Source organism: Lepidochelys kempii, chromosome 4 (genome assembly GCF_965140285.1).
Source record: "Lepidochelys kempii isolate rLepKem1 chromosome 4, rLepKem1.hap1, whole genome shotgun sequence".
Taxonomy (NCBI): Eukaryota; Metazoa; Chordata; order Testudines; family Cheloniidae; genus Lepidochelys; species Lepidochelys kempii.
In genome coordinates this window covers 80,694,528-80,720,822 of record NC_136383.1, presented here as the reverse complement: position 1 = coordinate 80,720,822, position 26,295 = coordinate 80,694,528, and the positions used below count along the sequence as shown (strand labels likewise).

Genomic DNA, 26,295 nt, shown 5'->3' with positions numbered 1-26,295 from the left:
GACGTTATTCTGAAGGGTAGGCGACTGTATCGATAAAGCCCCTTATGAGTCACAATAGTCAACAGCTCTTGGGACTTTTCATCAACATGCATCTGTAAATACGCTTGACTCAGATCAATCTTAATGAACTTTTGTCCCCCTTTCTTTTGCCAGGCCCGCGAAGAGGTCATCGATGCGGGGAAGCGGGTATTGCTCTGCACACAACACCGGGTTGACAGTGACTTTAAAATCACCACAAATCCGGAGGGAGCCATCTTTCTTCACTATTGGAATGATAGGAGTGGCCCATGGGCTATGGGAAACTGGTATTAGGACTCCATTGGTGACCAGGCACTCCAGGTCTGCTTCAACTTTCGGCCTGATGGCATACTGCACAGTTCAGGCTTTCAGATATTTTGGTTGACTGTCAGGTTTAATGTTCAATGTCACAGTGATTCCCTTCATACTTCCCAGATCCTCTTCAAAAACAGCAGCACGTTTCGTTAGTATAGTGGTCAAACCGGTTTCTTCTTTAGTCATTCGGTGCACTTCTGCCCAATTCAGCTTAATCTTCCCAAGCCAAGACCTACCCATTAAGGCTGAGTAATTACCTCTCACCACAAAACAGTGGCAATTTAGCAGCCTGTCCATTGAACTCCACCTTATGCACAGCACTGTCCTTTTACCTGGATAGAACAAAACCGTTTAGAAAACCCCCCAAACTTTTTGTCTCTACTACTCAGTGATCACAGGAAAAAGCTCTCTCTACCCAGAGACTCTCCAAATGGATTGCTGACTGCATACATCTGTTACCAGCTGAGGCAAATACACCCTCCTACATCAATTAGGACACACTCTACTAGGGCTGTCTCCACCTTCACTGCCTTTCTCCATAACGTCCCGTTTTTTGACATATACAAGGCAGCTACCTTGGGCAGCACTACACTCTCATGCTCACTGCAACATACGAAACCAAGATGGGTAACGCTGTCTTGTCAACAGCCTTCTTACCTGATCCAAGGTCCCAACCATCCTAAGGGATACTGCTTTTCAGTCATCTGAAGTGGAGCACCCACAGGGACATCTCTCTCTCGAAGAGGTTACTTACCCTGTGCAGTAACTGACGTTCTTCAAGATGCGTGTCCTTGTGGGTGCTCCACTACCCGCCCCCCTCCCCTGTACTTCGGAATCTGGAATGCACTCCATTGTAGAGAAGGAACTGAGAAGCCCGGGCCGTGCACGCGGCTATTCAAACACTGACAGCTAGTGAGGCAGGCACAGCACATGCACGGTCCACAGGGGTACTGCTGTAGAAATCTCCAATCAAAGGTACTGGGATGCACCTTGACCTGAAGTGGAGCACCCACAGGACACTCATCTCGAAGAACATCAGTTACTGCACAGAGTGAGTAACCTCCTCTTCCCGCCTAAACATAAAAAGTCGCCAAATTCGGAGTGAGGAGGGGACAAGAAGGGCTTACAAAATGGATGCCTAGTTGTCCTTTAGAGGATGCAAGATGGCCTTAGGATTTTTACCTCTACACTGTGACATGGGTAAAAGCCACTCATTTTACAGCGTGGATACAGCTGATGCCTGGGTCACCAAACTCACATCCAGAGAGTCGGCCAGCATTATCTCACAATCACCTAGGCCTGTGTGTCCCAACCCTTCTACCCCAAATTTACCACTTGATTCCCAGGAACCGGAAGCACTCTCCTGGTTCAAACACAACTCTATGTGTTTAACCCTTCCTTTCCATGCCGACTGCTCAACTGTAAACACAGGTTTCAGAGTAACAGCCGTGTTAGTCTGTATTCGCAAAAAGAAAAGGAGGACTTGTGGCACCTTAGAGACTAACCAATTTATTAGAGCATAAGCTTTCGTGAGCTACAGCTCACTTCTTCAGATGCATATCGTGGAAACTGCAGCAGGCTTTATATATACACAGAGAATATGAAACAATACCTATTCCCACCCCACTGTCCTGCTGGTAATAGCTTATCTAAAGTGATTTCCAGCACAAATCCAGGTTTTCTCACCCTCCACCCCCCCACACAAATTCACTCTCCTGCTGGTGATAGCCCATCCAAAGTGATAACTCTTTACACAATAAGAAAAGGAGTACTTGTGGCACCTTAGAGACTAACCAATTTATTTGAGCATGAGCTTTCGTGAGCTACAGCTCACTTCATCAGATGTTTACCGTGGAAACTGCAGCAGACTTTATATACACACAGAAATCATGAAACAATACCTCCTCCCACCCCACTGTCCTGCTGGTAATAGCTTATCTAAAGTGATCAACAGGTGGGCCATTTCCAGCACAAATCCAGGTTTTCTCACCCTCCACCCCCCCACACAAATTCACTCTCCTGCTGGTGCTAGCCCATCCAAAGTGACAACTCTTTACATAATCAAGTCGGGCTATTTCCTGCATAGATCAAGGTTTTCTCACATCCCCCCCACCCCCATACACACACAAACTCACTCTCCTGCTGGTAATAGCTCATCTAAACTGACCATTCTCCAGGTTTAAATCCAAGTTAAACCAGAACATCTGGGGGGGGGGGGGTAGGAAAAAACAGGTACCAGGTAGCCTGTTTCCTCTTGTTTTTTCCTACCCCCCCCCCAGATGTTCTGGTTTAACTTGGATTTAAACCTGGAGAATGGTCAGTTTAGATGAGCTATTACCAGCAGGAGAGTGAGTTTGTGTGTGTATGGGGGTGGGGGGGATGTGAGAAAACCTTGATCTATGCAGGAAATAGCCCGACTTGATTATGTAAAGAGTTGTCACTTTGGATGGGCTAGCACCAGCAGGAGAGTGAATTTGTGTGGGGGGGTGGAGGGTGAGAAAACCTGGATTTGTGCTGGAAATGGCCCACCTGTTGATCACTTTAGATAAGCTATTACCAGCAGGACAGTGGGGTGGGAGGAGGTATTGTTTCATGATTTCTGTGTGTATATAAAGTCTGCTGCAGTTTCCACGGTAAACATCTGATGAAGTGAGCTGTAGCTCACGAAAGCTCATGCTCAAATAAATTGGTTAGTCTCTAAGGTGCCACAAGTACTCCTTTTCTTTTTGCGAATACAGACTAACACGGCTGTTCCTCTGAAACCTGTCTTTACACAATGTGCATGACAATTAAGCTGGGCTATTTCCTGCATAAATCCAGGTTCTCACATCCCCCCCACCCCCATACACACACAAACTCACTCTCCTGCTGGTAATAGCTCATCCAAACTGTTGTCGTCATGAATAGGTCGGAATATGAACAAGAGGCTGCTCGGCAGCTCTCCAACACGAGTTTCTACAAGCCATTACCCTCTGATCCCACTGAGAGTTACCAAAAGCAACTACAGCATTTGCTCAAGAAACTTCCTGAAAAAGCACAAGATCAAATCCGCACAGACACACCCCTGGAACCCCGACCTGGGATATTCTATCTACTACCCAAGATCCATAAACCTGGAAATCCTGGGCGCCCCATCATCTCAGGCATTGGCACCCTGACAGCAGGATTGTCTGGCTATGTAGACTCCCTCCTCAGGCCCTACGCTACCAGCACTCCCAGCTACCTTCGAGACACCACTGACTTCCTGAGGAAACTACAATCCATCGGTGATCTTCCTGATAACACCATCCTGGCCACTATGGATGTAGAAGCCCTCTACACCAACATTCCACACAAAGATGGACTACAAGCCGTCAAGAACACTATCCCCGATAATGTCACGGCTAACCTGGTGGCTGAACTTTGTGACTTTGTCCTTACCCATAACTACTTCACATTTGGGGACAATGTATACCTTCAGATCAGCGGCACTGCTATGGGTACCCGCATGGCCCCACAGTATGCCAACATTTTTATGGCTGATTTAGAACAACGCTTCCTCAGCTCTCGTCCCCTAAAGCCCCTACTCTACTTGCGCTATATTGATGACATCTTCATCATCTGGACCCATGGAAAAGAAGCCCTTGAGGAATTCCACCATGATTTCAACAATTTCCATCCCACCACCAACCTCAGCCTGGTCCAGTCCACACAAGAGATCCACTTCCTGGACACTACAGTGCTAATAAACAATGGTCACATAAACACCACCCTATACCGGAAACCTACTGACCGCTATTCCTACCTGCATGCCTCCAGCTTTCACCCTGACCACACCACACGATCCATCGTCTACAGCCAAGCTCTGCGATACAACCGCATTTGCTCCAACCCCTCAGACAGAGACAAACACCTACAAGATCTCTGTCAAGCTTTCTTACAACTACAATACCCACCTGCAGAAGTAAAGAAACAGATTGATAGAGCCAGAAGAGTTCCCAGAAGTTACCTACTACAGGACAGGCCTAACAAAGAAAATAACAGAACGCCACTAGCCGTCACCTTCAGCCCCCAACTAAAACCCCTCCAACGCATTATTAAGGATCTACAACCTATCCTAAAGGATGACCCAACACTCTCACAAATCTTGGGAGACAGGCCAGTCCTTGCCTACAGACAGCCCCGCAACCTGAAGCAAATACTCACCAACAACCACATACCACACAACAGAACCACTAACCCAGGAACTTATCCTTGCAACAAAGCCCGTTGCCAACTGTGCCCACATATCTATTCAGGGGACACCATCACAGGGCCTAATAACATCAGCCACACTATCAGAGGCTCGTTCACCTGCACATCCACCAATGTGATATATGCCATCATGTGCCAGCAATGCCCCTCTGCCATGTACATTGGTCAAACTGGACAGTCTCTACGTAAAAGAATAAATGGACACAAATCAGATGTCAAGAATTATAACATTCATAAACCAGTCGGAGAACACTTCAATCTCTCTGGTCACGCGATCACAGACATGAAGGTCGCTATCTTAAAACAAAAAAACTTCAAATCCAGACTCCAGCGAGAAACTGCTGAATTGGAAAAAGAAAAGGAGTACTTGTGGCACCTTAGAGACTAACCAATTTATTTGAGCATGAGCTTTCGTGAGCTACAGGAATTCATTTGCAAATTGGATACTATTAATTTAGGCTTAAATAGAGACTTGGAGTGGCTAAGTCATTATGCAAGGTAGCCTGTTTCCTCTTGTTTTTTCCTACCCCCCCCCCCCAGATGTTCTGGTTTAACTTGGATTTTAACTTGAAGAGTGGTCAGTTTGGATGAGCTATTACCAGCAGGAGAGTGAGTTTGTGTGTGTATGGGGGTGGGGGGGATGTGAGAACCTGGATTTATGCAGGAAATAGCCCAGCTTAATTGTCATGCACATTGTGTAAAGAGTTATCACTTTGGATGGGCTATCACCAGCAGGAGAGTGAATTTGTGTGGGGGGGTGGAGGGTGAGAAAACCTGGATTTGTGCTGGAAATCACTTTAGATAAGCTATTACCAGCAGGACAGTGGGGTGGGAATAGGTATTGTTTCATATTCTCTGTGTATATATAAAGCCTGCTGCAGTTTCCACGATATGCATCTGAAGAAGTGAGCTGTAGCTCACGAAAGCTTATGCTCTAATAAATTGGTTAGTCTCTAAGGTGCCACAAGTCCTCCTTTTCTTACTGTAAACACAGTTAACCTATTGTGTGTTAGCTAAGTCCGTCACTAAGAAGAAGCCCTACATCAAGCACACTGTTAGCTGACCAGAGGAATACAGCCAGATTCTGGTAAAACTGCAGTGGAAGGAGTGCAAGACATTTGACTTCATCAGAGCACAAGAAATGATCGTGGGTACAAAAGTATCTTACCTGGGAGTGTTGGGGAAAAAACAGTTACTCACCTCTTGTAACTGTTGTTCTTCGAGATGTGTTGCTCATATCGATTCCAATTAGATGTGTATATGTCGTGTGCTCAGTCGTCGGAAAGTTTTTCCCCTAGCAGCACTCGTCAGCTCGGCTGTGGGGCCCCCTGGAGTGGCGCCTTCATGGCACTCAATAAATGACCCTGCCGACCCGGCACCTCCTCAGTTCTTTCTTGCCGGCTACTCCGACAGAGGGGAAGGTGGGTGGGTTTGGAAGGGATACGAACAACACATCTCAAAGAACAACAGCTACAAGAGGTGAGTAACCGTTTTTTCTTCTTCGCGTGATTGCTCATATCGATTCCAATTAAGTGACTCCCAAGCCTTACCTAGGCGGTGAGGTCAGAGTTAAGAGAACGCTGATTGCAGCACCGCTCTGCCGAAAGCCACATCATCTCTGGCGTGCCGGACAATGGCGTAATGAGAGGTGAAGATATACACCAAGGACCAAAGTTGCTGCCCTGCAGATTTCTTGGATAAGGACTTGGGTCAAGAACACCACTGATGAGGCCTGGGCCCTCGTGGAGTGTGCTATAAAAGCCAGGGCTGGTAGTCTGGCCAGCTCATAGCACGTGCGGATGCATGACATGATCCAAGAGGATATTCCTTGAGATGAGACTGGGAGTCATTTCATCCAGTCTGCCAATGCTATGAACAGCTGGTTCGACTTTCTGAATGGCTTAGTGTACTCGATGTAGAAAGCTAGTTCTCAGTGAACATCGAAGGAGTGAAGCCGCTGTTCCTAGTTACTGGCATGAGGCTTAGGGTAAAAGATGGGCAGGAAAATGTCCTGACTGGTGTGGAAGTATGACATCACCTTGGGGAGAAAGGCCAGACATGGCCTGAGTTTCACCTTATCTTTATGGAAAACTGTGGAAGGTGCATCAGAAATGAGGGCCTTTACCTCAGACACCCTCCTCGCAGATGTAATGGCGACCGGGAATGCTATCTTCCAAGACAGGTACAGGAGGGAGCAAGTTGCCAGTGGTTCGAATGGGGGCCCCAGGAGCCTGGAAAGGACCAGGTTAAGGTCCCACACAGGGACAGGTTGCCAGATCTGGGGATGTAGGCAGTCCAAACCTTTAAGGAAGCAACCAACCATAGGGTTGGCGAACACAGATTGACCAGACGCTCCTGGGTGGAAGGCCAAGATAGCAGCGAGGTGTACTCTTATGGAGGACATTGCCAGGCCTTGATGTTTCTGGTGTAGGAGGTACTCCAAGATGAGAGGTACTGGAGCCTAGAGAGGGGGTATGCAATGCTGGTCACACCAACACAAGAATCTCTTCCACTTCGCCAGATACATGGCTCTAGTAGAGGGCTTCCTGCTGCCAAGGAGGACCTCCCTTACTTGTTCCAAGCATGGAAGTTCCAGGGGGTTCAGTCATGAAGCTTCCAAGCCATGAGGTGGAGGGACTATAGGTCAGGATGATGGAGGCGACCATGGTCCTGAGTAAGTCGGGAAAGAGAGGGAACATGACCGGTGCGTCCACTGACAGCTCCAGTAGCGTGGTGTACCAGTGCTGGTGAGGCCACACTGGAGTTATCAGAATTATCTTTGCCCCCTCCTTGCAGACCTTGAGCAGGACCTTGTGCAAGAGAGGGAACTGGGGAAAGGCGTAGAGCAGGCAACCTTTCCAGGGTAGCAGGAATGCGTCCATGAGGGAGCCTGGGCTGTGACCCTGGAAGGAACAGAACATTGGGCACTTCCTGTTGCGTTGGGTGAAAAAAACAGGTCAACCTGGGGAAACTCCCACCTTTGGAAAATGAGGTGTATGATATCTGGCCGGATGGACCACTCGTGTGTGCGGAATGACCTGCTGAGGTGCAGGGCCACCCTTAGGCATACACAGCATGTGTGGCTGCATAAGGCACCCGAAAATTTGGGGTACCTCTGGGTCTTAGTGTCCACCGTCCCTCCTCTTCCTATTTCTGTTCTGACCCCTCCTGCAGGCTCCCACAGCTACCTGCTGCAGCCTGGTAAGTCTTCCAGGGAAGGGAATCTAGTAACTTAAAAGTGAAAATGTCTTCCAGGCCTATTAGCACAACACTGAAACTGTTAAAGAGCCATTCAAGTAGTCATGAAGCCATTTAACAGGCATTTGCCAACCCCTAGGTATATACTGTCAGTTTCTGAATTTACTGACAAAAACAGTTGTGCGTTACTGTAACATGTTCTGAGTAAATATTAGTCTACAGGACCTTCGTTTAAAATTTGCTTTAAAAATATTTCATTAGTGTGTTGCTGAAGATTATAAAATCACATCTCTAAAAAATCCTTGCATAGATATTTAGATGCACAATCTGACTATTCATCTTTAGCCTTAAATGCTTAACTCTTCAGACATATATTTTTTTACATAAATCCTTCAATACACATTTTAATTTTAATTACCATAGTAAAAAAAAACCTAGCTTCCAACGTCGTCCTGTCCTTTCTGTCCACCTCTTTCTCCCTTCGCACCCCTGTTGAAGAGAGCCTTAAAGGGACAACACCCCTTTCCTTCCAGATAGCCGGACAAATAAGTTTCCCTTTCTTCCCTTCTATTTGATGAACTAGTTTTAAGAGAACCCTCTAGCAAAATCAGTATCTTAGTAAGATATAAAATCCTTTGTTATGCCTAAAATCTTTGGAAACATATTTTTTAAAGTTGGTGAAATTTCATAAACAGGTCCATTGTTATGGAGATCACACAAAATAAATTAGTGTTCCCTTTTTCTAAAACAATGAACATTGTTATAAACAAACTAAACCTCTGTGACTGATTAATTTAAAATAATGTCTTCATTTCAGTGAGTTAAATATGTAGTAATCTGGAATGATTACTTTATGAAGGTTTAAGAGTACATTTAAAATATAAAATCACCTTAGAAATATTGATTAAGAAAATGTAAATCAGAGAAGAGCTGCATCATGTATTGCATAATATTGAATGTTGTATTCAGCTGACTTACCCTTACTACAAAGTTTTTGCAAATAAATCTCTGACAAACTTCAGGGTATATCAAAAAACCCGTGACTGACATTTTTTATTCCCAAATATGGTGCTTTTAATTAGGTACCTTCTTCATCTCCAATCTTCACCATCTGACATGCAGTGGAAAACATGCTCCATTTTCTTTAGAAAGAAATTGCAGAAGAGTGTTTTTTTCAAATGTCATTTGCTTTATTTCGATTCAGGGATTTGGCTGGAGTGGGGGCAGGGCCTGGAGCAGAGCAGGGGGTGGAGTATGGGCGAGGCCACAGGCAGAAGAGGCAGACTGGGGAGCTAGCCTCCCCAAGCGGCAGCTTCACCCACCGCCCATGACAGCAGGTAATAATGGGTTGGCTCCCGCACACCCAGTGTGCACTGGAGACTCCTTAAGCAGGGGCCATATTCACAGAGCCAAATGCATTTTTGGTGCCACACATTCTGCATGAGGGAGAGGGTATGTGGGTCTCTGCGGGGAACTGTGATTCTCCACCGCCATGAGGCAGGCCGAGCTGCTCAGTATCCTTTGCTGCCTTGTCGCCCGCGCCCTGGGCTGTGAGCCCAGGCTGCCATCGGACATAGGGGCACCAGTTTAATAATACTGCGTAGGGCCCCATAAATCCTAAGGATGGCCCTGCTGAGGCGGTCGGCCAGTGTGTTCTGAACTCCTGGTAGAAAGGATGCTTCCAGGTGAATGGAGTGGGCGATGCAGAACTCCCACAGTCAGAGGACCTCCTGGCATAGGCAAGAAGTACGGGCTCCCCCTTGCTTTTTGATGTAAAACATGGCAGTGGTGTTGTCCATTAGGACTGCTATGCATTGGCCTTGCAGTCGGGCCTAAAAGGCCTGGCAAGCGAGGCGCACCACCCTCAGCTCCTTGATGTTGATATTTAGGGAGAGCTGCGACCACAGGCCTTGTGTCTGGAGGTCCCCCAGATGCCCCCCCGCCCCATACCAGAGCCAACACATCCATAACCAGGGACAAGGAAGGTTGAGGGTTGTGGAAGGGTACTCCTCCCCACACCGCTTCGGGGGTCAAGCCACCAGCGAAGGGATGTGAGGACCTGCCCTGGCACCGTGACCAATGAATTCGAGCTGTTGCGCCCCAGGCGGTAGGCCAACGTGAGCCATGTCTGCAACAGTCTGAGCCAGAGCCTAGCATGCCGGGTCACGTCAGTGCAAGAAGCCATTGGCCAAGGAGACTCAGGCACCCGCTTGCTGTTGTGGTTGAGAATTGCTGGAGGCTTTGAATTATGTCTGTGATGGCTCAAAATCGGGACTCCAGCAGAAGAGCTTGCGTCTGTACCGAGTCTAACACTGCCACAACGAATTCTATTCTCTGGGTTGGTTCCAAGGTCGACTTCCCCAAGTTGAGGAGACCAAGCTACTCAAACATGCAATTGACCAAACGGATTTGGGACTGCACCTGTGCTCTGGTGCAGCCCCTGAGCAGCCAGTCGTCTAGGTAGGGGTATACTTGCACCTGCTGGCAATGGAGGAAAGCAGTCACAACTGACACGCACTTGGTGAACACTCAGGAGGCTGTTGAGAGGCTGAATGGTAGGGCAGTGAATTGGTAATGCTTGTGGTTGACCACAAAGTATAGGAAGCGCCTGTGTGCTGGACAAATCGCTATGTGGAAGTACGGACTCTTCATGTTGAGGGCGTCATACCAGTTTCCCGGATGCAGGGAAGGGATAATAGTGCCCAGAGAGACCATGCAGAACATCAACTTTACCATTAATTTGTTGAGTCCGTGCAGGTCTAGAATAGGTCTGAGATCCCCCTTGGCCTTGGGGATTAGGAAGTATTGGGAGTAGAATCCCTTGCCCTTTAGCTCCTGAGGAAGCTCCTCCACCGCTTCTATGGTGAGGAGCACCTGCACCTCCTGGATAAGGAGTTGCTCATGAGAGGGGTCCCTGAAGAGGGACACAGAAGGGGGGTGGGAGGGAGGGTAGGAGCAGAACTGGACCCAGCAGTCCGAGGTTATTTGGGACCAAGCACGTTAGACGTGGGACAAACCATTCAAAAAGGGCGGGGAAGGATCCGGGAATGAGTCTGGTGCACCGTCCTCAAGCACCCCTTCAAAAGGCTTGCTTGGAACCCAACGATGGTTTGGTTGGGCCCTGGCCTTTTCCGGAAGGGGGAGGTGGGGTTGGAAGGCTTCCTTCTGCTGTTCTTGCCCCTTCTTCCATAAAATTCCTGCCTTAGTCGAGGAGGGTAGGAGAGCTGCTGCTCCTGTAGTGGCTTAAAATGTTTACATTGGGTTGTCAGCGTGTGCATACCCAAGGATTTCATAGTAACCCTTGAGTCTTTGAGGCTATGCAACTGAAAGTCAGTCTGCTCCACGAACAGGCCTGCCCCATCAAAAGGCAGGTCTTGCATTGTCTGTTGAACCTCGGGCAGTAGGCTCAAGGCTTGCACCCATGAGGTGCACCTCATGGCAATACCGGAGGACAAGGTGCACACCACCGAGTCCACAACATCCAGTGAGGCCTGTAAAGAGGTCTGTGCCACCACCTTGCCCTCCTCTACTATGGCTCCAAACTCCTCCCTGGACTCAGTTGGCACAAGCTCCTTGAACTTGAGCATTGAGTTCCAGGAGTTGAAGTTATACTGGTTCAGAATTGCCTGCTGGTTGGCAATCCTGAGCTGGAGCCCCACACTGTGGAGTACACTTTACGTCCGAACAAGTCCAGTCATTTGGCTTCTTTGGACTTGGGAGCTGGGGCTTGCTGCCCCGCCTCTCTCTCTCATTTATAGCCGCAACCACCAATGAACAGGGCTGTGGGTGCATAAAGAGGTATTCGTACCCCTTTTAAGGCATGAAGTATTTCCTTTCAACGCCCTTGGAGGTGAGAGGGATGGAGGTCAGGGTCTGACAGATGGTCTTAGCATTGGTCTGTATAGTTTTGATGAGGGGCAGAGCCACCCTCAAAGGACCCTTTGGGGCTGAAATGTCGACCACCGGGTCCTCTGACTCCACTACCTCCTCGGCCTTCAGACTCATGTGTGCCACCCTGCACAAGAGGTGCTGGTGGGTGCGACTACAGGAGGTGGTCCGGAGATGGAAGTGCCTGCAACAGCCTCGTTCGGGGAGAAGGACGAAGAGGCTAATGGGGGAACCAGGTCCTCCTGTCCCTCCTGCTCATCAGGAGCCTGACTACCTGTCTCGCTGGCTGTACCAGGCTCAGGAACCAAAGTTGGAGTTGGTTTGGGGGGGGGGGGCGGGGGCACAGTGCCTTCTTAGCATCCCTAGGCGTGGGGCGACTGGCTGAAGCCTCCGGCACCCTAGGTTAAGAGGTGCCAATCAGAAGCATTTAGACTGGGCGCCCTGGGCCTAGTGGTACACCCACAGGGTCCAGAATGACCACGGTGCTGGTCCCTGCCACTGTGCAGGCCATGGCCCTGCCCCCACCACAGGGCATCCACAGCCTGACCGGTGCCTGACCGGTGACCTGCCCTGAGTACCTAGATGCCGAGTCCGAGGACTAGGATCAGGACCGCAAGGGCCAGGGTGGTGCTGAGCAAAGCTGATCTGGCAAACAGCGCTGTGCTGGGGAGTGGTGCCGCGACCTGGACAATGCCATAATCTGGAGCAGTACTGGGATCTGGAGCTATGCGGGGTCACTGAGCAGTGTTGGGACTGGTGCCAGGTCCGGGACCTGCTGCGCGATGGGGACCGACACATGGATCAGCATTGCGATGGTGAGCGCTGGCGCAACCTGGAGCGGTGCTGCGAGTCCAACCGGTTCCGCGATTCTATCAGTGGTACCAAGCGTTGGATCATCGCTGGTTTGCCTCGAGACGGTGCCATACGATGTGGTACCAGAGGTTTGGCTCAAATCGTAGGTGACCTCGGCGCTGTCATGGCAATGAGGTTCCTTGCAGCAGCAAAAGGTGTCTGGGGTGGATGGCGGGGTGGATGGCAGCTCCACTTCCTCAATGATGTAGGCTGGGAAATCCAATGGCACCAGACTCAACGGTCCCCCTTGCGGGGCCGAAGTCAATGGTGCCATCTCTGCAGGCTTCGGCACTGAGTGCTCCTCACGAGGATGCGGCCCATTGGCCGACTCCAGAGGGGTGGGTCTCTGGGACGAAGAACTGCTCCTCCCTTGCTTCCAGTGCTGCTTCTGCACTGGGGAGTGGGAGCGGTGCCGGGTCGATCCTGTTGGTTTCGGCACCGAGGAGCAGCGGTGCTACCGGTCTCTAGTAGAGTCCATCCGCGGTACCACTTCCACCGCTGTCGCCAGGGTTCTACGCACCAAAGAACTTGGTACCAGGTCCTGCCGCACCGGCAGAGGCTGAGGTTTAAGTGTCACCTCCTTAAGGAGCTGCTTAAGGCAAAAGTCTCACTCCTTTTTGGTTCTGGGGTGAAACCCTTTACAAATCCTGCACTAATCGGCTTGGGGAGCCTCTTCCAGACACTTCAGACAAACGTCATGGGGGTCGCCCGTTGGCATCAGCTTGGAGCAGGACTTGCAGGGCTTGAACCCCTGGGACTTGCGCATAAAAGCCCTCCCAAGAAAAAGCAGTTGGGATAGAGGGTAAACCCCCCAGCCCAACTGCTAAGAACTAATACTAACTAAAAATTAAACTAACTAAAATGTATAAAGAACAGAGACAAAATAAAGAGGCTGGGGAAACGTGGTAGAACTTGCTGAGCAATACGCCACAGTTCCAACGACTGTCACTGGCAGTAAGAAGGAACTGAGGAGGTGCCGGGTCAGCAGGGTCATATTTTGAACGCCATGAAGGCGCCACTCCAGGGGACTCCACAGCCGACCTGACGGGTGCTGCTAGGGGAAAAAACTTTCCAACAACTATGCACGTGGCACACGCACACCTAATTGGAATCGATATGAGCAATCATTTGAAGAACCACCACTGGCATGTGATCAATACTGGGAGCACGATAAGCACCTGAAGACCACTTATTTCCAAACCAGGGGTGATAACCACACCTTAGAGCACTCCCAATCAGCATCGACCTGCCTCTTGTTCAAGCAATCAGATTGGGTGCTGGGAACAGTGCCAAGCAAAGAACCCACAGTGCTGCATGACAATTTCCTGATCAAGCATGGCTGACAAGAATTATGTTGTCCAATGAACAGGGGACAGGACTGGGACTCAGCAGACCTGGATTCTATTCTCAGCTCTGCTACTCACCTGCTGGGTGCTTTGGGAAAGTCACTAAATTTCTCTGTGCTCCTGTTTCCCCTCTAATTTTTAGCCTATCTTGTCTATTTAGACTGTTGGCTTTCTGGGACAGGGACTGTCACCTATTGTATATATGTACAGGGCTAACACACTGGAGCCCTGATCTTGGCAGTGCCCTCTAGGCACTACTGCACTACACATAATAAACAACAAACATTTTTAAGTTACTTTTTGTTTTTTTGTATGGTCTAAACAGATGCAGGGAGTATGAAATGCTGCCTCTATTCATTAAGTAAATATTTTAATGTTAAAACAAATCTGCTGCAGAATTAGATACAGGAATTTTTATTAGGTTTCACATTAGTATGTGTCATTAAAAAACTTCAATAATAACTGGTTTGGTAAGTGAGACCTGTCTTATTCACAGGTCAGCGATTCAAATCTTGAGACTGTAATGAATAATTCAGCCTGACAAGACAACTGTTGTTTCCTGAGAACAATTCCATTTGAGCTACAGAACACTTAACATTCTGAACAGCTTAATTACTAATAATGAATGAAATACAGCTCTCTAATCACTGTTCAGATGAAGATAAATTAAACAAGGAAGAAAGGCTAGGGACAGGCAATTTTTACAGAGAGCAACAGGAACAGTCCGAGACTAGAAAAGCGAAAGGGCATAATAAACACGGGGTACTACAAACTCTTATTTAAAAAGACATTAACTTTGTACATAATCAGTGCAAGGACAGTACAAAATGCCTGTAACACTGGAAAGAGGAAGGGGAATATAGCTACAAGGACTTAAGCAGGTTGTTACTTGCTTCTGCCAAAAGAGAAGCAGAACTATGAAGTTGCTTCCCAAATGAAGGACTAAGTCAGTGTATGTGTGTGAAAGAGACAGTGGCCTCATCTTTACCCTGGAAAGACACCAAATTCCTACAGTCTAGATTTAATCCATTGGTTTTATTTTCTTTCATTTTGCTCCAATCTCTGCTGATGCTACTTTTGAACAAGGCCATACACATATGCCCAGGACTGGAAGACGAAGTAGCATACAGTATGCTGCAATACTCTTTCTTTATTCCTTGTGACAATAGCTAGTAGGCCAAGCAGCGTAGTCCTCCAATTAGTGCCATGGATTTTCTGTCTCTTTCCAAGTTGTATTAAGAGGCTACTTGAAATCTCTTCCTGGAAGTGGATGGATTTCTTTGAAAGGATTTGGAGTAATGTTGTGAACCTGAAAATAAAAAACATTATTTAGTAAGTGTACTATAACCAAAAGTCACATCAACCCTGTATTTGGGTTGTTTCCGTAGGCCTCCTTTAGAAGAACATTTATTAGCTTGATTGTATTCTCACGTCACCTTTTTTATCGAAGTAGTTCTTTTGGTTTGTATTAGTTTCTCTACACAATGCTTTAACTAAAGAATTACACAAAACTCAGGAAAACCTACAATTCTTAGAAATGAGAATGGACACACAATGTGGGAATGGCAGACTTTCATTGGCTGAATGCAACCTAACATAAGAAGTACTGCTTTATCCCAGAAGTTAGAGAGCCCCATACGAAGATTCATTTTAATACTGAATCCAATATCCAGTACCTCCTTGTTTTGCTGGTACAGCAAAGGAAAGACCTTAGCTGAAATCCAACAATGATTTAATTTAATATTTGATTTAAAGAACATTATAAACAAAAAATTTCCATTTTCTTTTTCACATTAAAGTTACTTGTTTATGTTCAATATGCTATTAATAAATAAGGGACTTTTACACTTTGTAGCTCATGTAAGCCAATCTTATCACACACATCAGGGGCTCCTTGCATCCCTCCATTTCCCCCCACCTCCAGCTTCTTATGTGTCACCGTACCATCCCCCTCTTTTTCAGGGACTTCCTGCAACTCCCCCCAATCTTCTCGCTGCCAGGAGTTGTTTGTGCCCCCAATTTCCCCTTCCTCCCATGTAAAGGCTACCCTTTCTATCCCCCATGCTAGTGGCTCTGTGTCTCCCCATTCCCACGTCATCCCACGCACTCCTCCCCCCATCTCCCTATGCCAAAGGGTCTGTCTCCCTCCTCCCCCCCATGCAAGGGATTCACAAATATCCCCCCACACCAGGGTCCCCCCACTCTCCCCATCCCCCTTGGCAGGGACTCTGCTTGCAAACCTTTCACCTATTCCCCTTATATCACCCCCACCAATTGCCATCCATTCCCTCTCTTGCCCTATACCAGTGTCCCACATTCTCCCCTGAGTGACAGGGGCTCTGTGTGTACACCCACATTTCCCACCTCAGTGTTATCTGTCTGGGTGTTGTCATTCACGTGTCAATGTGCCCCCACTTCCTCCCTTTCAATGTTCTGATTTGCCCCCCGCCAAAAAAAAACCCAATAGGGTTCTGGCCACTGATGCCTAGAAGGGACTCTGATATTTTGGAATTGATTAGATGCAGTGTTCAAAAGTTTTTGCATTACATAGACAGACAGACAAACAGAGAAATGCTATTAAAAGTTGGGTGTAAAGCTTTTGCAGCCTCAGCCAATGAAAAAGCATAATTATATGGAGTATGTTTAGACATTTTATAATCTAGTGTGGAATGTCATGTGCAATACACATCTATGAGTAAGTGTCTGGAAAAAAAATATAAACAACCACCACCACTGCTGCCATTTATATAGAACCTACAATGAGGGGGTTGCACACTTCATAGCTTTTGTAGGCCAAGCTTATTGTACACACCAGGGGCTCCTTGCATACCTCCACCCTGCCGCAAAAGCTCCCTGCATGCTGCCCTCCCCTCTATTTCAGGAACTCCTCCAATCTCCTCCCTGCCAGGGGCTCCGTGTATCCCCCCATTCCCCTCTCCACCCATACCAGGGTCCCCATTATCCCCACCATTCCCATCTCTTCCATGCCCTCCTTTCTCCTCTTCCCCCCCATGTCAGAGGCTCTGTGTGCTCCCGCACACAAGGTACCCCCAATTTCCCCCTCATCAGGCGTTCTGTGTGTTCTTTTTTAAATTAATCTTTTGGTTTTGCTTACCTGTTAAAAAGCCTTGACCTGTCCATGTATGGTTAGCAAAATCCATGGGCGTCAACAACCTTTTATGAGGGGTATCTGACTGTAAAAAGGGGGGAAATATTTTTGTTCATTATGGTCCTCTCACAGATTAAGGATTTGATTGTGACTTTCACACCACAGCCCAGCACAGAGGGCAGTGGTGGAGTTGCACTGCTCTAGGAGTATAAGAGACATTGTGCCTCCACAGGCATCTTTCTTGCATATGGAGGTGGCGCAATCTGCTTCACTCACTAGGATGCAGCAGATCTCTCTTCCCAGCACACTAACCCCACTCTTCAGACCCGTGTAGATGGGGTGCAGGAATGTGGTCCCACCCTCTTTTAGACATCCTGCTCTCTGGAGGGAGTAGGAGTAAGCAGTCCCTTCACGCCTGAGATCACAAGGTCTGGTACTGTGGGAGGCTGTTTTGCAGTCATACAAAGATGGTGGTGGTGTTGGGGAGGCAGGTTTTCTGCATCTCTCTCTGTCCCACCCTTCCATAGATGTCTGGCCCAACATCTCTAATCACACAAAAACCCACCCTGAATGTGTTAGTTGTGTTGGGTCTTGAAAACTGATCAATAATGACAGTTCGTTCTCTAAGTGGTCGTTGCTCTGTACTGTCAGGTACTGCACTTGACACTCTACTATGAGGATATCTCCCTCTATGCTGAAAGAGAAAAAAAAATTGAGCATTGAAATAAATGCAAATATTGGCAGGCTAAAATAAGAATCCTTTTGACCTTTGCTTAAATTAAAAGAAAAAAAAAAAAGCAAAGAGCTAATTCTCCATTAAGTGAAAGGCTTGAGTTAAGAGTTTTTAAAATAACTATTTTGGGCTTTTCAATTGGATTTCAAGTGTCTAAAAATTAAGATAACATGTTTTATAGAGAGGGTAGGAGAGGGGTAAGTGTAATTGCAAGAGGCTCTGTTTAAGACGAAGAATGATAGCTGTGTTAACAGCATGTGTCTATCTCTCATGTTCTACATAATTTGAGAGGGTTATGCTAGACCCTACTGTACCTATTATAAAAGACGGCTAGGAGGGTCTTCCACATCCCAGGTGAGTCCTCTAACCACTGAGTTTTTAGTAGAAGGAGTGGGGGTGCAGGACCACCACCAGTACTGTTTTTCATGAGAAAGGACTGAGTTGGCTAAAATGCTTAATTCTAGGAAAGAGTTTACATGTAGGAATCCTGAAGCACCTCCCTCCCAGCACAGAGTTAGGCACCTAACATCCTTTGAGGGGCAATGCTTAGACCTCACCCCTCTCCTCAACATCTCTACTGACTATGTCCATTTTAGAGATGAGGAAGTGAGGCACAGTAAAGCAAGTGACATGCTCACAGTCACACTGGATGTCTTTGCCAGAGTAGGGACTTGAACCAGGGTCTTCTAAGTCCTAGGATAATGCCCCAACCACTACACCATCTCATTAAGGAGCATAAGAACATACAAAACCATAAAAGTTATGGGTTTCTTCATGTATGTCCATATTTATAATTTTAAAAATATTTGGAAATATATTATTCAAACTGAAATAATTTCAAAATTCTAATTTACTTTTCATCATTTTTCTCTTTTCTTGTACTTCATACTTCTTGGACAATGAAAATGGATCAGTTTCACTTTTATTTATATTCACTTTTAGTCAATTTCAATTTCTACTTCTCATGCACTGGCACAACGCAGAAAACACTGCAAGGCAATATATAAATCTAAAACACAGATACAAAATTCATTTATATCTGCTCTTTAGAAATTCAAGAAAAAATTATTTAATTTTAGAAAAATATCTTTAAAATAACCTACATTTGGGACCTAAAATATCTCCCAATGTCCCTTCAAAACGTAACTATAAATTCTCACATATCTTAAGGCCTTGTATCACAATAAAATATGATTGAATACAACTCTCCCCAAAGTACTAATTTCAACCAGTGATACAAAGTGGGTTTGGGGAATTTTTTTGTTCAAGTTACTGATGTCCTTTAACAATATTAACAAGCACATCTTACAAAGCCTTGCCGTGATCCAGGTACTGAAAGATACTGTTCAACAGTCTCCGTGTTTATTGGTGGTAACTTGTTCTGGGCTGTATGTACAAGTGGAGAGGACAAGCGATCTAAGCCAGTATACCTGTAGGATTCAGATTAAACAGATTTCATATTCCATCTAATACACCGGGGACAACATTTCTTAATACATTTAAGTTACTGTAAATAGCAGAACACTTAATGCAGCGGCAGCTCTCAGAACATGCTTTATGTATGCTTCATTTTTCTGTATGAAGTGTGGAATCTTTCAGCAATCTTTTACAATACTTCACTAAACCCTGTAACAATGAATGCTCTTGTTCAAGTTCAGCAAGGAAGAAGAAAGTGAAACTAAAAACTCACAATTTAGTGCCCCTAAGGACTTCATCACTGTACACATTAGGAGTTTTTGAGCATAGTGGATCTGAAGTGAGAGATGGTAGCCTACGATGGGTTGGCATTTTCCTAGAAGATGCCAGCAGTACCCGAGATGATGAGAGAATACTGTTATCAGTAATTCGCCCCCGCCGAGTCCGCACTGAGTTGAGAACACTGGAGCCTATACTATGTTGTTTGTCTTCTTGTTCATTCCTAGAGAGAAAACAAAACACACACTTTTTAGAAGAATATAATTGTTACTTTTATAAATTAAAACTCAGTCATATCTATTATTGACAGAAAGATGTCTGCATTTTTAATTACATTTTTGAAATCCCAAAGCATATTTTATATGGCCAAAATGACAAAGTACAGCATAAAAAAAGTGTACTATTTTCATAGCAATATTTACTGTATCTTGTCTGCCAAGCTTGTATGCCTCTGTTGGAGTGGTTTAGCTTGAATTGTCATGACGCCATTCAAATCACTATAGAAATTGCTGGAGAAACGGTGAACCTAAACAGAGCAAAAAAATAAATGTATTTAACCTTTCAGTCTCATTACCTTCTATGGAGGAAGGCTTCAAAACCCCCAAAACCCACATAGTTAGGTCAAAAAATGCTTAAAAACAGTATGCAAGAGAAATCCCACTTCAGATCATAATGGAAAATGTCTCCCATAAAGAAGATAAAATGCAAACAAATAAGGGTTAATACTCCACAAAACAAAGCTGGAAAACTAAAACTAACCATACATATTACAAGAAAGAACTCTTGAATATTATCACTGCAAACATAAGTAATATGTATCCCATTATTTATTGCTATTATAGGCAGAGATGACAGCAATGACTATAATTAGGGTTGCTTTTCCATTCTATTGTAAGTCATTGAAAACAGAGCCCTATAACTTTGCCTAAAGCTTTTTCTTCAGGCTAAAATTTTTCCTATTGTGTGTCCACTTCAGGCTTTTATATATAATTTATATATATAATTTATTTACTTACTTTTTGAAAAGTTCCACCAAAAATGGTTCAGCCATTTCTGAGAATGAGGTTAGTGAAAAATACGTTTTGTTACTATTAAAAAATTCTTACAACCACTTTACAGAGAAGCTCTACCACCACCAGGCTTTGGAGTAGGGACTCAAAAATTTAGCAGAGGAGTTGCTGTAGGGACAGAGAGGCGACTTGAAATGCCCCCATGAAAATCCATCCAAATTTGGCCAAATTATAAACCTCTGACCATTGCTGTCTGCACTTAGTCAGTAAAGGTTTGTTAGAGGATGGTAGTTAAATTCTCAAAATATTCCATTTTCACTGGGCATATTCTAGATCAAGGCTGCAGGGGCTGAATAGGACTTTTTTTTTGGTTGCAATTTACTCCTGGCTGCTGGGCCACTACAGTACCAAGCACTGGAACTAAGGCCTTGTCTACACTACAGGGAAAATTCAATCTAAGCTATGCAATATGAGTTACATGAATAGCGTAACTCAAATAGACATAGCTTAGATCCTCTTACCGTGGGGTTGACACTACGCAATGTCGACAGGAGACGCTCTCCGCTCGACTCCCCCTACGCTTCTCAATCCGGTGGAGTACAGGAGCTGACAGGAGAGCGATCTGCGGTTGATTTAGTGGGTCTTCACTAGACCCACTAAATCAACCATCGATGCATCAATCGCTGCTCACTGATCCCCCATAAGTGTAGACAAGCCCTAAGAGCAGAGAAGCTGTCTCTCCTATGTTCTCAAAGTTCCCTCTGTGGACGCCTAGGAAGCATGGAGGAGAAGAAGAAATCTGCTTGAATGCAGGGGTAAGGACATGCTGGATGTGAATAGGAACAGACTATGGGAAACAGAAGCATAGGGGACAGAGACAGAAAGGGACAGGCTAAAGAAAAGAAACAGAAGAGTATGTAACTGCTAGAGCATACCCACCTCCAGAAACTCAAATAGAACCCAAGACTCCCAAGTTCCAACACTGAGGCAGACACTGAACAAGTCCCTTTGTCCACCAACCCATAATGCAGTGGGGAGCGGAAGGGGAGAGAGAGGGAAGGGAAGAGAGAGAGAAGAGGAGCAACTAAGACAACCTGATGTTAGGGGTTTTGAACGAGGGGAGTTAAGCTGGAACTTCACATGCACCTTGCAGGGAAGAGTTCTTTCATGGTTCTATTGAAAGGGAAGGATTGTCTCTCAATATAAAGGGTATGATTTTCTGGGAGGGAATAGGGAGTACCGCTATCTGTTTTTATTGCACCTAACACAATAAGGTCTCAATTCTAATTGGGGTCCAAATAAAAAGTGGTTATAACAATGATGTAGACTTGTGTTTTTTTAAAAACCAGACTCAAAGATGGAAAGTCAAACTAAATACCTTATATATGCATAAATCAATAAAATGGAAACTTTTCAGATCTAAGTTAGAAAAGGCCTAGGCCAACTGAAAACAGAATTCTGTTTTGTGGAACAATATTTTACCTGAGATGGAACAAAATGCGAACCAAAAGATGTGCTTCGTGCCTCAGAGCCTCTTGATGGGGGGACACTTGCTGTATCTGCTGTAATACGGGAGACTAGTTGATGTGGCAATTTACTTGTAATAGCTTTCAATTTCTCCACCTGCTTGTCATTCTCTGCACCAGTGTAGAACATACAAGTGATTAAGAAACAAAATTTTATGCAGTTAAACAAATTGATGATGGTAGGAAAATATCAGTGACTCAGGTTTGACATATTATCTGCTAGAAAAACAGTATTCCACATTTATTATAAATGTTGACATTTTGTCTTAGATTAGTTTTAATTTAAGCCTTCATGACATTTAAAAATAAACTAGTTGTGAGATTAAAAGCATTTATTTCTAAAAACATTTTCAAAATGACTGTATTTTCTCTGTCAATGATAAAATCAGTTGGGCCATGTACGTGGAAGAGATGTAATTTGCTTTTTTTTTAGAAAACACTGGTAAAACAACTGGAACATTATTGAAACATTCTCATGTAAGGTGTGTTAGAAACAGAAAAATGTGTGAACAGAAGCAACCAAATGTCCTCTTAATCCATTCCTGCCTGCCAAAAGCTGAATTGCTACTTTTCCAGTGAGTATAAGCCATTATATTATTTCTATCATATCCTTAAATTTCTCAACAGTCCTAGCCCACATACTTTGCTTAGCAGCTTATTCTCCACAAGTGGATTTCCTTCTTAGAGGACAAGGTAGCAAACCTAAATCATCTTTAATGCATAATACTGAGCTAAACAATTCACTTGTAGCCTGAACAATTCTTGTGCAGTCTGGCAATTACACACGCAACACTCAGTTCTACCAGCATAGATTCCTGCAAATATTTAACAACTTCTACTTAGACCGTTTCTACACTATGGGGGCTATAATGGCATAGTTACAGCCCTGTAGCTATGCCAGCATAACTCCAAAGTGTAGACACAGCTAGAGCACTGGAACGGGTTTCTACATTGCTTAGGGAGGTAATGTTCCCACTGAAATAGTAACTAGGTCACTAGAAGCATTCTTCTGTCAACCTAGCTGTGTCTATGCCAGTGGTTAGGCTGCACAGCTACCCCACTCAGAGCTGTGAATATTTACGTGTAGACCAGCCATAGTTTTAAAATGAATTTGAGGTTTATTATTTTACTTGTTTCCATTGATATGTTTTTCCTTTTTATTTAAGATTAATTTTATGTATGTTTTTCTGGCATTGTTTCTTCTGTTAATCTGCATTGTTTCTTAAAATGTATATCCCATTATCTTCTAAAGGCAACTCCATGCACATGCCAGAGGACAACATTTCACCAATAGTTAGTTCTTTACCTTCTGCTTTTCTGTGCAACAGTCTGTTGAAAACACCAGGAAGAGTTAAATTTAATCACAGTGAACTATGTTCTTTCATCCTATGTTCATTTCTGCATAACCCAGAGTCAGCGTAGCTCTCTCTCCTCCTTTAGTGGCTGGACCACACAGAGTTTGATGAGTCTCTACTGTGATTTTGCTAACAAACTTGGGTCTTTTAGCTTAAACATTAAAGGCTAATGCTTTTAAATACCCAGGTCCCAGATTCAATCCTTACTGCTGAAGAGCTTCCAAGAGGCATCATGTTATATATTGCACCAAGGATCTCTTTGTGCCCACAAGCACTTCTTGTGAGAGACCTCTCTTTATGGGGCTGATCCAAAGCCCACTGAAGTCAGTAAGAATCTTTCCATTGGGAGAATGTGCATGAATTTTATAAAGTGCCATGTAAACACAAAGTGATATTTAAGAATAATAATAAAGATGTTTGCTAAGCCATATTTAATTAATTGGTGAAACTAAATTACTGTTCCAAGTACAAGTCTATAAGTGCCATCTACAAAAACTCTGAGTACCTGTGATAGCAGTTTCCCAGTTTTTTCTAATCAGCTCCTCCAATATTTCAACTATATTGCTCCAGACACCATCAAACACTTCAGCAGCCACTGCGTCTTTGATACAGGCATTGGGAGAAACTGGAGGAATGCCACATTTATTCCTCTTTCGAGCAAGCTGGGTTTTCTTTTGTTCCAAACACTCATCACCACTAATGATTGAAGCAAATTCAGCTTTATTATCAACTTCTACATGTTTCTGTTAACAAAAACAGTGAAACTAACATATTTTCTTATGGATCCAGAAAAGCATAAAATAGATTTGTATTTAAAAGATCAAGGTTCATATTATACATGACCCAAGTACTGTGGGAAGAAAACAGAACCGCTCTAAACTGAAATTATGAATTGGTTTTACTTTGCTTTGTTGCCTCTTGCTGGTTGAATGGAGGTGGTAGCAGCATGAAAAATTAAACTGGAGCATTACAGCAAGAAGTTTTTGAGACTCTTGATATAGCAGCCATAGACATAGATAGTATAGCAGGAATGAGACAAAACTGATGGACTTGGGCACGGGGGGCTAGAATCCCACACCCCCTTACTTCACCACCACCTAAGGAAAATACCATCCCACCAGCTCTGAAGGGGAGAATATTGTGTAGAGTAGATCCTTAGCTCCACATCCTGCTCATCCCGACACATTTGCCATGACCATGTGGAATGACTTGGAGGGATTTCTACAGCTTTGCAGGAGCAGGGGACCATGTAACTTCATGTGCCACACCCACCCTTCCATTATTATATGGACATTTTCACCCCTCTTTATTTCTCTCTCTTCCTGTCTGGACTGGGGAACAGGTGTGTCACAGAACCCTTACTCACTGCCTCATGATACACTTAGTATGAAAAGAGCTTTCTGGAACTAAATTTTATTCTGTGCTTATTCTAACATTAACTATATCATATTACAATTTAAGAAAATGAAAAAAATTATATTAAAAACAACCTCTATAATCTCAATTCAGAAAGGCCTCATCCTTGGCTGCATTCTAGATGTGCCGATGGAAAGTGACCCTAAAGGTGGTGTAGCTGGCCCCAGAAGAATCAAACTAGTTCAGGGACAGGGAGAGGGCACAATGGTTCCTTTACCATAACTTCCCAACCCTACAGCCAGCGCTAGGTATGTGGTTTCCCTGCACTCTCACTCTTCAGGCTCCTTTAACTTATGCCAGGGGACACATCGGTAGCCCAGGGTTGGAAGGGAATGGAAAGGGGGCTTAAAATCACTTTTGCATCCCCCCTTTTTGAGCTACACAGTGTACTTCTGAACCACAGAAGTGAGAACTAAGGAATTTTCTAAATTAATTGGAAGTAGGTTTAGAGAGAAGCAAAGCACCAGGTTTTAAGCAATTTCATGACAGTTTCTCATTATATTCTTCAAAAAATATATATAATTTATTTACAGCTCCTTGTTGTCAAAAGCAAGATATTCTTCAATTTTTCCATCCACCTCATAGATTTCTTCTTCCAGGAATGAATACTCAGATGACTCAGAAACAGAAATCCTTGGGGAACCACAGTTTAATGATTTGTGTACTGGGGATGCTATTGGAACTAATTTAGATCCCGAAACGCACAGCCTGAAATAAAAGAATTAGAATTAAATATACATGGAAAGAAGTGTAAATAGGCAGATGCTGCATTATACTGAGGTGTTTTAAGGTTATTAAAATAATATGCCTATAAACCTATGAAAAGATATGATAGATCAAAGTGAAGTGCTTTTGACTAAGTAAATTTTATTTCCACTACATAAAGACAACATACTGAAATGATATCCTAATAAGGTCTTAAAAGCCTACGATACAATTGCTGCACAATCAGGGAACTCTTTGATAGGTCATACAAACTTTTCACTTATTTGATCATCTATAAGAGGTAATGTTTATGTATTTGTGACTGAGGTTTTTTTATGTTAACTGTAACTATATTTAGTTGCTATAAATATTAGGAATATATGAAAAAAATGTAATGTCAATAGAAATGCTTAAAAAGTAACATATATGAAACTGTTAACATACTCTTTTGTGTTGCTAGTACTTTCACAGAGGCCAAGTAAAGATTTGGTGTATGCCGAGCTAGTTGTTCTGCTCTGAAAATGCTGAAAGCCTTCACCCCTAGGAAAAAGAAGCTGTTTTCCTAAAATCCTGCAAAATACAGAATGTGAAGTAGTTACACGTAATCAAATCAGAATACCAGGAAGTGCAGCAATGTGAAAAATACAGACACCTGCAATACCAACAAACAGGTAGAAATAATTTAATAATAGCTTCCATACATTTATTCTGAGTAATTAATGGGAACAAGGGGCCAGATCCTCAGATAATGTAAAGTGGTGTAGCTGCACTGAAGCCAGTAGATCTATGCTAATTTAAACCAGTTGAGGATCAGGCCTATAAGCTTTAAAAATAGCCAGACATTTACTGAAAGGACAACAGATAACACCCACACGAGCTACATGAACTATGTTATA

At 44.5% G+C, this 26,295-nt stretch overlaps 1 protein-coding gene across 2 annotated transcripts in view; it reads right to left on the bottom strand.

The window, feature by feature from the left end:
* Positions 1–14,199: 14,199 nt before the first annotated feature.
* FAM149A (family with sequence similarity 149 member A) overlaps positions 14,200–26,295 on the bottom strand; it is a 76,330-nt gene continuing 64,234 nt past the window's right edge. For both annotated transcript variants that reach the window (XM_073341861.2, XM_073341862.2), the window contains exons 5-14: positions 25,844–25,969; positions 25,226–25,402; positions 23,784–23,974; positions 21,880–22,034; positions 19,810–19,913; positions 19,383–19,610; positions 19,002–19,122; positions 17,525–17,653; positions 16,966–17,044; positions 14,200–15,159 (exon numbers count right to left, since the gene is read on the bottom strand). In XM_073341861.2, the coding sequence (XP_073197962.2) occupies positions 15,086–15,159; positions 16,966–17,044; positions 17,525–17,653; positions 19,002–19,122; positions 19,383–19,610; positions 19,810–19,913; positions 21,880–22,034; positions 23,784–23,974; positions 25,226–25,402; positions 25,844–25,969 (1,384 nt within the window). In that variant the 3' untranslated portion in view covers positions 14,200–15,085. The remainder of the gene's footprint in view (positions 15,160–16,965; positions 17,045–17,524; positions 17,654–19,001; positions 19,123–19,382; positions 19,611–19,809; positions 19,914–21,879; positions 22,035–23,783; positions 23,975–25,225; positions 25,403–25,843; positions 25,970–26,295) is intronic.